General features: G+C 36.6%; 2 protein-coding genes across 2 annotated transcripts in view; one reads left to right on the top strand and one right to left on the bottom strand.

Annotated features, from left to right (window-relative positions):
- Positions 1-3,841, top strand: part of LOC114479063 (neurocan core protein-like) — a 51,437-nt gene extending 47,596 nt beyond the window's left edge. The window contains exons 19-20 of the mRNA XM_028472517.1: positions 2,259-2,441; positions 3,225-3,841. Of these exons, the coding sequence (XP_028328318.1) occupies positions 2,259-2,441; positions 3,225-3,337 (296 nt within the window). The 3' untranslated portion in view covers positions 3,338-3,841. The remainder of the gene's footprint in view (positions 1-2,258; positions 2,442-3,224) is intronic.
- A 4,307-nt stretch (positions 3,842-8,148) lies between these two features.
- The window catches only part of LOC114479066 (transmembrane 6 superfamily member 2-like), a 7,417-nt gene continuing 2,153 nt past the window's right edge, over positions 8,149-13,412 (bottom strand). Inside the window, exons 2-9 of the mRNA XM_028472520.1 lie at positions 13,404-13,412; positions 13,130-13,331; positions 12,079-12,161; positions 11,877-12,001; positions 10,638-10,739; positions 10,466-10,558; positions 9,642-9,761; positions 8,149-8,435 (exon numbers count right to left, since the gene is read on the bottom strand). The exon at positions 13,404-13,412 is cut by the window's right edge and continues 95 nt beyond it. Of these exons, the coding sequence (XP_028328321.1) occupies positions 8,226-8,435; positions 9,642-9,761; positions 10,466-10,558; positions 10,638-10,739; positions 11,877-12,001; positions 12,079-12,161; positions 13,130-13,331; positions 13,404-13,412 (944 nt within the window). The 3' untranslated portion in view covers positions 8,149-8,225. The remainder of the gene's footprint in view (positions 8,436-9,641; positions 9,762-10,465; positions 10,559-10,637; positions 10,740-11,876; positions 12,002-12,078; positions 12,162-13,129; positions 13,332-13,403) is intronic.

The following is a 13,412-nucleotide window of genomic DNA, read 5'->3' as shown; positions in this document are numbered from 1 at the left end:
AAAATCAGACCGATTTACAAGGGTGGAGAAAAATGGAATTTCACTAATTATCGACCTATATCAATATTACCACAATTATCGAAAATTCTGGAAAAACTCTTCATGAAAAGACTCGACAAATTTATAGAAGACAATAATATACTACATGAAGGACAATATGGGTTTAGAAAAGGACGTTCAACAGCTATGGCTATAATTGATCATGGAGAATATAAGAGAAGCATTAGAAAAAACACTATTTGTATTCGGAATTTTTCTGGACCTAAAAAAAGCCTTTGACACAATTAATCATGATATTCTAGAAGAAAAACTTCAAAATTACGGAATAAAGCACAATGCCTTAAAATGGATTAAAAGCTATATGACAAATAGGAGACAATATGTTGACTTTGAAGAACATACATCAAAATGCCAAACCATACAATGTGGTGTTCCACAGGGTTCAATTTTAGGGCCAAAACTGTTCATTTTATACATAAATGACATTTTCAAAGTCTCAAATTGCCTCAAACTAACGTTGTTTGCAGATGACACAACCATCCTATGCTCAGGTAAAGACATTAAAACTCTAATAGAGTCAACAAATGAAGAATTATCAAAAATTCAGACATGGTTAGATGTAAATAAACTAGCCCTAAACGTGAGTAAAACAAAATTCATCAATTTCGGAAAGAGAAAAATAACAGGAGATATAAGACTGAAACTAAACATGGAAATAATAGAACAAGTAAAAGAATATAGGGTACTAGGAGTGTGGATGGACGACAACTTGACCTGGAAAAAACATATACAAATAGTTAAAAACAAAGTTGCCAAAAGCAGTTACATCCTATGGAAGCTTCAACAAATCCTACATACCAAATCACTTAAAACAATCTATTCTTCACTCATAGCATCGCACTTAAATTACTGCTCCGAAATATGGGGTAATAACTACAAAACGTATCTTGAACCATTATTTAAACTACAAAAAAAAGCTATAAGAATTTTACATAAAGCACCACACAACGCACACACAAACGAATTATTCGAGAAGGCAAAATACCTAAAACTGCAAGAAATAATACACTACAACACACAAATACACGCATTTAGGGCCTCATCTAAAAAACTACCACATCAAATACAAAAACGTTTCACATACAATCAAAATTCCTATGACTTCAGACATAATAATGTGTTCAGACCAGACAGGGTCAAATAGAACGTTGGCAAACATAGTACTGTGTATAGAGCCATGAACCTCTGGAACAGCCTTGACGCAGAGACACAACAATCCGTAGATCTGAAAGGATTTAAGGAGAAAACACGGAGGACATTTCTACACGCATACAGATCTCAAGTCAACTCTTCATCGAACTCTACAGCGACGACATGGAACTCATCAACTGGTCATTGAGCGCCATCGACAAAATCTTCACGACGAGGCAATTACTACAGCACGAACCAGCGTGTCCAAAGGACACATACCCAAGTGGATATGTCATGGATGCACGAGGGAGAAGCCAGATGCTCTGTCTCTCCCTGCTGACAGTGGAAGATGTGGAGGACATCTATCTGCTAGGGGTCATGATCTTTGGCCTGCTAATGATGGTGGTATGTGTATGTGCATGTGCCTTTCTGATGCATCGTATGCTGAGGCGACTTTCCGAGGATATGAAGATTCTCCGAAAGAAGAAGAACTTTTTGTTTGGAGAGTTGGAGGAACGTAAACAACGACCGGAAAAGAAAGCTCGAGGAGATACGGAGAAAAAGGACAGTGAGGAGGAGTAACAACAGGAACAATGACTGCAGACGAGAACACATCACATAAAAAAGGACAAAAAAAAAAAAAGAGACGTTAATGAAAAGATGAAATTATGGTATGAAGAAGATAAGAATGTTTGACTAGGGAAGAAACGAGGTTTGATGTAAAATTATCTGTGTTCAAATCAGGGGACGGATCTGGATAAGCAAAATGCTTTTTTCCGTCGCCCTTTCCGGCATGCAAAAGGACAAAAAAAAAAAAAAAAAAAAACAATGATGTGATTTTGAATGTCAAAAGTGAATTTCTGTGATTGCAACCATGTCGGAAATGAACTGAATAAATAAATAAATAAATAAATAAATAAATAAATAAATAAATACACAAGAATGAAAACAAAAATACACAAGATGACGCCCAAAATGCACAAATGCATTTATTCATTCCTGTAATAATGCTTAGATTGATCATTATTTTATTGTTTTTGTGTACTGCTGTTTTAATTTGTTTCTAGTTCTGTGTGGGACTCCGCCCACAGTGGAGAACGCCCACCTGATTGGACGACGGCGTTCCCACTATGACATCCACTCAGTGGTGCGTTACCAGTGTGTTGATGGTTTCTACCAGCGTCACATTCCCACTGCTCGATGCAGAGCCGACGGCAGCTGGGAACGACCTCGTATCATCTGCACCAAGTGTGAGTCCATGTTTTATATTTTACTTTTCTTTTCCTCATGTACTGTAGGTTAATCAGTCATTTTGTGCATTTTTGTTGTAGTTCTGTGTGTTATTGGTCAATTGTGCACATTTTTTTTTTTACCATTTTTTGTATTTTTGTGGTCATTTTGTCTTCTATTATTGTAGTTTTGTGTGTTTTTATAGTCATTTTGTGTATATTTCTTCAAAGTATGTTTTTTTGAGTCATTTTGTGTATTTTTGTTGTTTTGTGCTTTGTTGTATTCATTTTCTTTATATATATTTCTGTCATTTTATGTGCATTTCTTTTGTTGTATGTGTTTATATGTCACTTTGTGTGTTTTTGGAGTAATTACGTGTTTTCGAGTCATTTTCTTCCATTCTATGTACTTTTTTCATTTTGTGTTATTTTGAATCATTTTGTATATTTTTGTGTTTTTCGGGAGTCATTTTGTGTATTTTTCTGTCATTATATGTATCTATATGTCACTTTGTGTGTTTTGTATTGTCATTTTATGTGTTTTTTAGTCATTTTCTGTATTTATGTGATTTTGTATGTTTCAGAGTCATTTTTTGTGCTTTCTAAAGTCCTTTCATGTATTTTTATTTCATTTTATGTGTTTTCAGGAGTCACTTTTTGTATTTTTGTTGTTGTTTTGTAGTATTTTTCTGTTGTTGTATGTATATTTATATATTTTTGGGTGTTTTTGGAGTCGTTTTGTGTATTTTTATTGTTGTTTTGTACCTCTTTTGTGTGATTTTACATAATACTTTTACCTTGCAGCCCGGCGGTCGCATCGGTACCGACGCCATCACCACAATCGCGAACGCCACAACCACCGGAGACACGGAGAAGGACACAACAAGGGCCACGAGGACGCACACAGCTACTACTGAACCAAATAGTTTGATATCTGACACCCTCCCCCCAGGCCACGCCCCTCCAGCCCCAAGCCACGCCCTCCACTACCTTTAGCTTCTGTTTCCTTATACACGCTGCTTTCTTTAGCCTTTAGCCTTTAGCCTTTAGCCAAGGTCCCAGAGAACACTTCCTGTCTAACATTTACCTTCATTATTCCTCCTCACAAACTAGAACTGTGTGCGTGTGCGTGTGTGTGTGTGTGTGTGCGTGTGTGTGACAAAAACTTAGAAAAGTGCTGAGTCACTTTTCTGATCATGAGTTTGCTCATCGTAGTGTGTTTGTGTTTCTAAAGAATTTGTTGCTAACCCTGAGCTTTTTCTATCTCTTACCGTAGCCCCACCCACTTTGTTGTTCCTCTAGTGCAGGGGTTCTCAACCTTGGGGTCGGGACCCCATTTGCAGTCGTGAGACACTAGGAGATGCCTTCAAAAAACTAACAATATTTTTTGAACAATTTGAGCTCATTTTTAGCAGATTTTTTAAAAAAAACTACACCAAACGTTTAATATTTTTACCTGTTTTCATCACTTTTCTTGCCATATTTTTTGCTCCTTTTAACGCATTTTTGCTGCATTACTCTCATTTCTGTCACTTCTCCATCAAGTTTCAATCCCTTTTCTGCACAATTCTTTCCACTTTCCAGACGTTTTCAGCACGTATAAACCCCTTCCACCACTTTTCCACCTTCATTTTGTGTTTTTTTGTTTTAGTTTTCTGTATTTTTAATACAATTCTGTGTATTTTCTGTGTCATTCTGTATGATTTTCAATTACTTTTGTGTGTATTTGTAGTCATCTTGTGTGTTCCTTGATTAAGTTTTTGTGTTTTTGTTGTCATTTTGTGCATTTCCATGTCCTTTTGTAAAATATTCAGTTACTTTTGTGTGTATTTGTGTTCCTAGAGTAAACTACACCTAACTTGCCATATTTTCACCTATTTTCATCACTTTTTCTTACCATATTTTTGCTCATTTTAATGCATTTTGTTACATTACTCCCATTTCTGCCACTTCTCCATGAAATATGAATGCTTTCTCATCACATTTTTTTTCCACTTTAAATATATGTTCAGCACTTATAAGCCCTTTCCACCACATTTCCACCCAATGTCACATATGTTGACCCAATATTATCACTTTTAACCTCTTTTCACCATATTTCACAACAAAAACACAAAAAAACAACAAACGAAATAAACATAAATCTCAGACAAATGAACAAAACCACAACAAAGACACGCAAAACCCTAAAAATACAAAAAAACTACAACCGAAATAAACATATACTGTATTGCAGACAAATTAACAAGAACACAACAAAACACACAACACAAGAAACATATACACAATGACTCCAAAAACACACAAAATGACAAAACAAATATCATATTTCATCATAATTCATGCTTATTTTTGCCAATTTAACCACATTCACCATTTGTCATGCCCATTATTTGCCAGTTTAAGCTAATTGTTCCAATATTGACAATTTCAACCCTTTTTACCATTTTTTCTGTGCATTTTTGGCCACTTTAATTTGCAACTTTCAACTAATTTATGTGGTTTTTAAAATCTTATTTCACCACCTTTTCCACCATTTTTGGTCACTTTTAACTCATTTTATTTCTAATTAAAACAAGGATTTCCATCTTTAAGATGATTATATACTAGGACATAAATAATGCTAAACTTCCTGCATAACAGTGGATATTATTCAGATGAATAAATAAATGTGGTTATCACAGATTCATAGAACAATGGACCATCATTAGAACCTTTATTTTGGGCTGAAAAGGTTGAGAACCACTGCTCTAGCGTCTGAATTAGACGGTTCTATTATATCTTCTACTGACGTGTGTTTTTTTTCTAATACTGTGTGTGTGTGTGTGTGTGTGTGTGTGTGTGTGTGTGTGTGTGTGTGTGTGTGTTTGCGTGTGTGTGTGTGTGTGTGTGTGTGTGATGATCCTATTTATTGTGACTTATCCGTTAGTATTTAGGCTCTCCTTTAGTTTTTCACGCTTCACACGGGTCACGACGTAACATCAGGTTTCTTTACTATTAGTAAATTATGATAATCCTTTGATTGCCTCTAATCCAGACATGGGCAACATGAGGGTCGGGGGCCACACGGGGCCCTCTGTTTGATTTGATAAGGCCCTGAATGTAAACACAGGGAATTACTGAAAAATACAAAACAGAACGGCAAAAATACAGAAATGAACAAAAAAAATACAGAAGACTGCAAAAATACACAAAAATGTAAATGGTATACAAAATTACTACAGAAATACAATAGACAATGAAAAATTACACAAAGGTATAACAACAATATATGAAGACAAAAATACACAACAATTATTCCTTAAACAAAAAATTATGACAAATTATGACAAAGACAACAATAACATAATTACACACAAGACTCCAAAATTATTCAAAAATACAAAAAACATCAAATTGACAACAAAATTACACATAAAGCAATTACAAAATATAGAAAAATATTTAACAAGAATGACTCCATGAGGCATGAACACAAAAAGACAACAATAAAATAAAGAAAACTGTACAAAATGACACAAAAAAAGAAAATTACTCCAAAACTACAAAAGACGACTCCAAAAACACACAGTAACCATTTGTTGTTTACTGTTAATGCTCTGATTGGTCATTATTCTAATGCTGACATGAATGTTGATCATGTGACCCTCAGATCAGATACAATCACAGTCATGTGGCCCCGCCCCCTGTGATAACAGTTGCCTGTGTCTGCTCTAATCTCTGTTTTTGTAAATAGTGTAACGTGTTATTGGCTGATACCGGATCAATAACTGGACCTTGTCCAATCAGAGAGCCTCTTTCTGATAACATTTGATTGTATCTGATTTACTAAATACGTTAATAATACTTTGCACGGCTGTCGTTACATCCTGATGGTAGAATGTCTTCTTTTTCATGTTTTGCTCTTTTCTCTGACGTTTTCTCTCTCATTTCCTTTTGTTGGTCTTCTTATGACTTTTTGTCTTGCTGTTGTACTCCATTCTTAATAAAGTGAACAAAATAAGCTGGGTTTCTTTTTTGCTTTTCATCCACAAATTCAATCAAATCAAGCTTTTTGGTTCAGAAGTGCAACTTTTCTTTCATGATTTTTAAGAAACGTAAATTCTAGTTTATTACCTTTATCTCGTATTTTCCATCCACATTAACTTCCTGACCAGGATCCCCAATATAAACATTATCCATTGTTTTGCTACGACTTTCAGTGAAAACGAATGTGTCGGTAAGTCACTTTGGCAGAGTTTTGGGGGGAAAAAACACAAGAAATCTCGGAAAGAATGAAGTAAAAACATTTCTATGCATTCTTCTGTGGAACTCCACATCCCACAATGCAATGCACCAAACTTTTCAATAAGATAGTGTTTACAGCGGAGATTAAAACAAACTTTTAACCTTTAAATCTTTTTTTTTTTTTGGTAGCAAAAAATCTTTGATTTATTGATCGATGAGGCCTATATTGTCTACATCTAATTTTTTAAATCAAGATTTGTAAAAGCTTTAATTTTCCTTGATTTTGTAATAAAATGTTGTGGAAATTTTTGAGGAAAATTGCAGGATTTAAAAAAAATTGAGAGTTCTTCCAACAATTTTCAATTAAAAATGGCTGCCATCATGTCATGTTTCATTGAAGGCAGGGGTTCTCAACCTTGGGGTCAGGACCTCATTTGGGGTCGTGAGACAGTGGGAAGGGGTCGCCAGATGCCTTCACGAAACTAAGAATATTTTCTAAACAATTCAATCCCATTTTTTTCTTTTTTTTTTACCTTTTTCTGCAGCTACACCAAATATTTTAACTTATTTTCATCATTTTTTCTTGCCATATTTTTTGCTCCTTTTAATGACTTTTTGCTACATTACTCCAATTTCTGACACTTCTATTTTTCCCACGTTCATGGTATTTTTGGGACTTATAAACCCTTTTCACCACATCGACTTTACGGTTGTTCAGAAGGAAAGCACATTCAGATCTACGGGACATAACGTTTCTCCAGGATCAGTTGGACAGATTTGTCATGTTCCATGGATAGAAAATGATGCATTTGAGGTGCATTCAGGCTGATACGTGGTCACTCAAGACGTGCAACAAGGAGTCGCCATAGGATGGATGTTGTTGCGGGATTTCCAAGTATCTCGATAATTCAGAAAAAAAAATTGCAAGAAAAACAGAAAAGAATTACTACAAAAAACATGAAAAAATAGCCCAAAAACTAAACCAAAAGAATAAATTATTCAAAAAGAACAGACTTATTTTGATTTTCCTCAAATGAATGCAATACGCTTCCATTGTATTTAGTCTAGTTTTCATTTCTTTTATTTTGCGCTGCTCGAGGAAGGCTTTACTTCTTCCTGGTTTTCTTAAATCTCAGCCTAACTTTACCGACTGGAGGAACAAGCTTAAACTTTTTGCTAATTCTTTATCTCTTCTTCATGGCAGAAATGCCTCTAAATTTGTTTAATTGATGAAGAAACTTGAGATTTTTCAGTAGCCCAATCTGTTGTTTGATTGTAAGTAGATTGTTTTGCCCCTTAGTTCATATACGTATTCTTTTTTGTTTTATCATTTGTTTGGTCTTTCAGCTTTGTCTATAATCTGTATTAATGTAAAAGGTGTCTTTTTGTTTGTATCTGTACTTAATCAATAAAAAAAAAACACCTAAACTAACATCATTTTGTGATAAAATCATCAGCTGGGTACAGCTTTACCACCCACCCACACACACACACACACACACACACTTATGGGGCTTTAATATTTCCTTATACAAAGAAAAACCTAACAAAAAAAGAAAGGGTTAAATTAACTGTGCTTTAGTCCTCCTTCTTTTTGCCGCTGGCTTGTCCTTTGTGAACAGGGTTCATGAAATAGGCGGGGTTGCTATGGCAACGCAGCAGCAACAGAGCCGTGGCGACGGCGGGAAACACGTTGAGGGCGACCACGGACCACCGTTTGTCCACCGGGACTCGATACGTGAAGGGAGTGCGGGAATGTAGCGAAGCTCCAACATGGCAACACTGGGTCTGTAGGAGCACAAGGAGGAAGATGGAGGTGACGTAAAATAACAACAACAACAATACCTATAGGTTATTTACATAACCCCGGTTCTCTGAGTAATGTGCGTGAGATGTCTCACTATGGGATATACGCCTCCGCGTCATATCTCAGAAGCCCTTGCTTATAAAGCCAACCCTGATTGGCTGATGAAATGTAATCATCCGCGGCAGGTAGTCCCACCTACTATAAGTAGAGGGGGCGGAGAATACATTGGTATTCAAAAACCTCTTCTCACTCAATCAGCAAGAAGGGCTGTCTGGTGAGACATCTCACTCATAGAACCAGGGTTACGAGAGTAACCTAAAGTTATGTAAATAACCTATAGTTCTCTTTCATTACATTCTTTTTGATGTCTCACTATGGGATGTGGTAGCTCCTGTACTGCAGACAAGCTTATCGCATGCTACACCAGCCGGCAGGGCAAGCACTGTACAGATCAGGACAGGAGAACCGCCTGTTCCACACATGTCTTCCCCTTCCTCCTCTGTATGAGGAGTTCAGGGCCACATCTTCATCTTCCCCACTGTGTTAGCCGTCCACGGAGGCACTTTACCATGAAATGGCGCCGTGGCGGCAGGAGCTAGGGGAGTCAAGGGTCTGGGCGTGTTCTAGCCCGAGGCACCCTGAGCAGACCTGGCTGTGCTCCAGCCCCCCTGGTGTGTGGGGCTTTTCTCCTCTCTGTGCTGGCGTGCAGACAGGAATGAGAAGCTAGTTAGCGCTGGCACTTTGGCTGCTAGGTGCTAAGCTAATGGAGGGGTGAGCAGAGACAAAGACAGGGGTGTCAGCGGTCGGCTTTTGACGGCCGTGGAGGGCGTCGAAGCAGTGTAGTCCCGAGCGTGGGAGCACGGAAAAACACTGGTTGACCTGAGGTAGTCGACACAAAAAGGATCGTCCCGCTACGGACTCCAGGAAGGGTCTACCCGTGCACAGTTCAGCTGCTGTGGAGAGAAGCTTCTTGAGCGAGAAGAGGTTTTTGAATGCGAATGTATTCTCCGCCCACTCTACTTATAGTAGGTGGGACTACCTGCCGTGGATGAATATATTTCATCAGCCAATCAAGGTTGGCTTTATGAGAAATGGCTTCTGAGATATGACACGGAGGCTTATATATGATGAGACATCAAAAGGAATGTTATGAAAGAGAACATCAAAACAACCAGATCAGAAGTTACCTGAACCATAGCACCAGCTAACAGGACGGACCAGTCCAGCATCCAGCTACATCCGGGTACGTTCAGACCGTAGAGCAGCACGGAGAGCAGAGGAAGAGCATAGAAGAACAAAACCAACACCTGGAAACAACAGTGAGTGAAACACTACACCGCTAAGGTTCTCCTAATCTCTTATTTTATATGTTTGTGTCATTTTGTGTAATTTTGCTTTCATTTTTTGAAACATTTTTCTATTCTTTTGTGGGGGTTTGTTGTTTTTTATATATTTTTCTCTTATTTTGTAAGTTTTTATGTAGTTTTGTTCTCATTTTGTGTTTTCTGAGTAATTTTTGCGAGTGTTTGGAGTCATTTTGTGGGTTTTTGTCCTCATTTTGCTTTTTTTTTTCTCATTTCGCTTTTTTTTTTTTCTCTCCCCATTTTGTATATTTTCCTCTTATTTTGTATGTTTTTACATCTGTTTGTGTGTCTTTCTTGTGAATTTGTAAAGTTTACTCAAATTTTGTATATTTCTGTTGTTGTTTTGTATATTTTTCTCTTGTTTTGGATGTTTTTACATCATTTAGTGCATTTTTTGGTCTCATTATGTGTTTTCTGAGTCATTTTTGTGTGTTTTTGCAGAAATTTTGTCCATTTTACTGTCCTTTTGTACAATCTTGTTGTGATTTGAATAGTTTTCTCTCATTTTGATTCAAGGATTTAAGTTTTTTTTTTTAGTCATTTTTGTGTGTTTATGTTGTTAAATCTTACTTTTAGTTTGTATGCCTTTATGTTGTTTTGTGTATTTTAATGTCATTTTGTGTGTTTAATTTTTAGTACGGGCTGACCGTGACTTTGGGGAATCCCACTGGATCTTTGAGGTACGGCTCATACTGGTAAACGTAGGTGAAACAAGCATCCAGAGGACAGTCCAGCACCACCTGTAGGTCAGTCACAGTGTTGTTACACACAGTGTGATTGTGTTACATTAGACACACACACACAGTGAGCAGTGCTTACAAAGCCTCTGAACACAGAGAAGGCCATGGCTCCGAGCAGCAGCAGCGACAGCAGCAGATCTGCAGGTCGGGTCAGTAAACTCTTCCTCTGCTCTGCAGAAATCTGCATAACAACAACACAAAAAGGTCAAGGCGGCCATCTTTAATTTAATAGTTCCTCTATAAAGTCTACGTGAACATCCCACACAAGCACTAAAGTGTGTCTCACATCGATCTATCACAGTGAATGACTCCTTGAATCCAAGGAGTTTGAAAACTAAAGTCATAACTTCAAGAATTTTCTTGGTCGAGGCCATGGAAGAACAGAGTTTTGATCAAAATCTAGTTTTTTTCTCTTTAATGTTTGCTTTGTACCTTCCCCACACCCTTCACTATATACGCTGAGGAAGAAGAAGAAGAGAGCGCCATGTAACAAACCTTCTGATAGTCATCACCAAATGAGATCAGATTAGATCCAAACACATTTCAAGAAAATGTGATACACAGCACATGCCTTTGAGTGAAAAAGCTCAAAGAACACACATGCAGCCCTAGTAAATGCACAAAATGACAAAAGAAAAAAATGGCAAAATGTGCAAAAAAAATAACTGACTCAATAAACACACAAAACAAGAACAGGAATATCAAAAATTACTCCAAAAACACACAAAATGACAAGAACACTACACAGAAAATACCCAAAAACAAACAAAACGGCAATAAAATACAAAAAACCAACAAAAAAAAATGTACAAAATTCACAAAATCAGAAAACAAGAACACCCAAAATGACTACAAAAAGACACAAAACAACCAGAACACTAAACAGAATGTTTCCAAAAACACAAAAAACTGCAACAAAATACAAAAAAATAAAAAGAAATGATGCAAAAATGTACAGAATGACTGCATAAACACACAAAACCAGTACAAAAATACACAAATGACAGAAAAAATACATAAAACAAACTTAAAAACGCACAAATTTGACTCCATAAACACAAAGAACAAAAGCAAAAATAAACAACACAGACAATAAACCACAAAATGACTCCCAAAACACACATATCTGCAACAAGTTTATAGAAAATAAACCCAAAAATACACAAAACAACAGAAAATATACAAATAACAACAAAATGAGAACGAAAACATACATGAATGACAGGAAAACCCACAAAATGACCAAAAACAAACAAAGCCTCTGTTGTTTCCTGATTGGTCTAAATGTTAATCATGTGATACCAGCCATGTGTCCTACCTTGTCTGCTGTCACCACAGGCATCTCCCTGGGTCTGCTGAGGAGCTGCAACGCGACCCAGAAAGGAGCCACAAAGAACGGGACGTTCCTCCAAAACGCAGGTCGGATGTTGGAGCCGTACTTACCTGAACACACAACAAACATCATCACAACACAATCAGAGCAGCAAACACTCCCAGCATGCAGTGTGAGCAGCTCTGACCAATCAGGACGCCGGGAACGTGGACAATCTGATGTGCGATGGACGAGCCGGCCCACAGCAGGCCCAGACTGCGGTACGACTTCCTGTAGTTTCCAAAAACACACAAAACAGCAACAAATTACTGAGAAGAACAGAAAAATATATAAAAATGCTCAAATGTCTTCATAAACACATAAAATGAGAAGAAAAATACACAAAATAGCTCCAGAATTCTCAAAAGAACAACAAAAATACGTAAACTGACAGAGAAAATATACAAATTAGCAAACGGAATACAATAACTAATTGGAAAATATACAGAATTACTCCATAAACACACAAGATGAGGACAATAATACACAAACTGACTTTAAAATACACAAAACTACATCAAAAATACTAAAAATAACAGAAAAATTTACAAAAATGCACAAAATGACTCCATAAACACACAAAATGAGAACGAAATAACTCCAGAATGCTCAAAAGAACAACAAAAATACATGAAATGACAGAAAAAATACCAAAAATGGCAATAAACAATTGGAAAATAAATAAAAATGTGCAGAATGACTCCATAAACACACAAAATTACTCCAAAATACACAAAATGGCAACAAAAATACAAAAAATGACAGAGAAAATACACAAAATTGCAACAAAATACAATAAATTATTGGCAAATATACAAAAGTGAAACAGAATGACTTCATAAACACACATGAGAACAAAAACACTCAAAATGACAAACAAAATACTCAAAACAAGCTTAAAAAAACACAAATTGACTTCATAAACACAAATTGACTCAACAAAAAAAAATACAAAACAACATGAACACTATTTGTTTAAAAAAATACACAACATTTGCAACATTTTTTTTTTTTTTTTTTTAAAAAGAAGAATTATAACAGAAAACCATACAAAAAAGCACAAAATGACTTTAAAAAAAAGTTAAAAAATGTATATAAAAAAACAACCTCTAACCTAACTTTATTACTTTGATATTTTATTTTATTCTGTTTTCTTGTTTCCTGCACACAGGAAGTGGTGATGTTTGGGTGGAACTGACTGTGAAAACATGCGGTGGATGATGAGGAGGAGGAGGATGAAGTGGACCACGCCCTCCCAGTATGACATCATCACGGCGTAGGCGGTGCTTAGGTGAGGCTCGCCCTCCTTCAGGTAGAAGCTGATGAAGCCAGTGATGAATTTGTCCTGTTCCAGAGCGTTGGTCAGTCCCACCATGCACGTGAAACACAACTCTGCAAACACTGCAACAGACACAACACACTACTGCACACAGTGCAACAACAACACGCCTGTGTATGTGTGTGTGTCATTACCGTAGAATA

The sequence above is a fragment of the Gouania willdenowi genome, chromosome 17 (assembly GCF_900634775.1).
Source record: "Gouania willdenowi chromosome 17, fGouWil2.1, whole genome shotgun sequence".
In the NCBI taxonomy this organism is placed as follows: Eukaryota; Metazoa; Chordata; class Actinopteri; order Blenniiformes; family Gobiesocidae; genus Gouania; species Gouania willdenowi.
The sequence above is the reverse complement of the archived record's forward strand: the minus strand, read 5'-3'. Positions and strand labels throughout refer to the sequence as shown.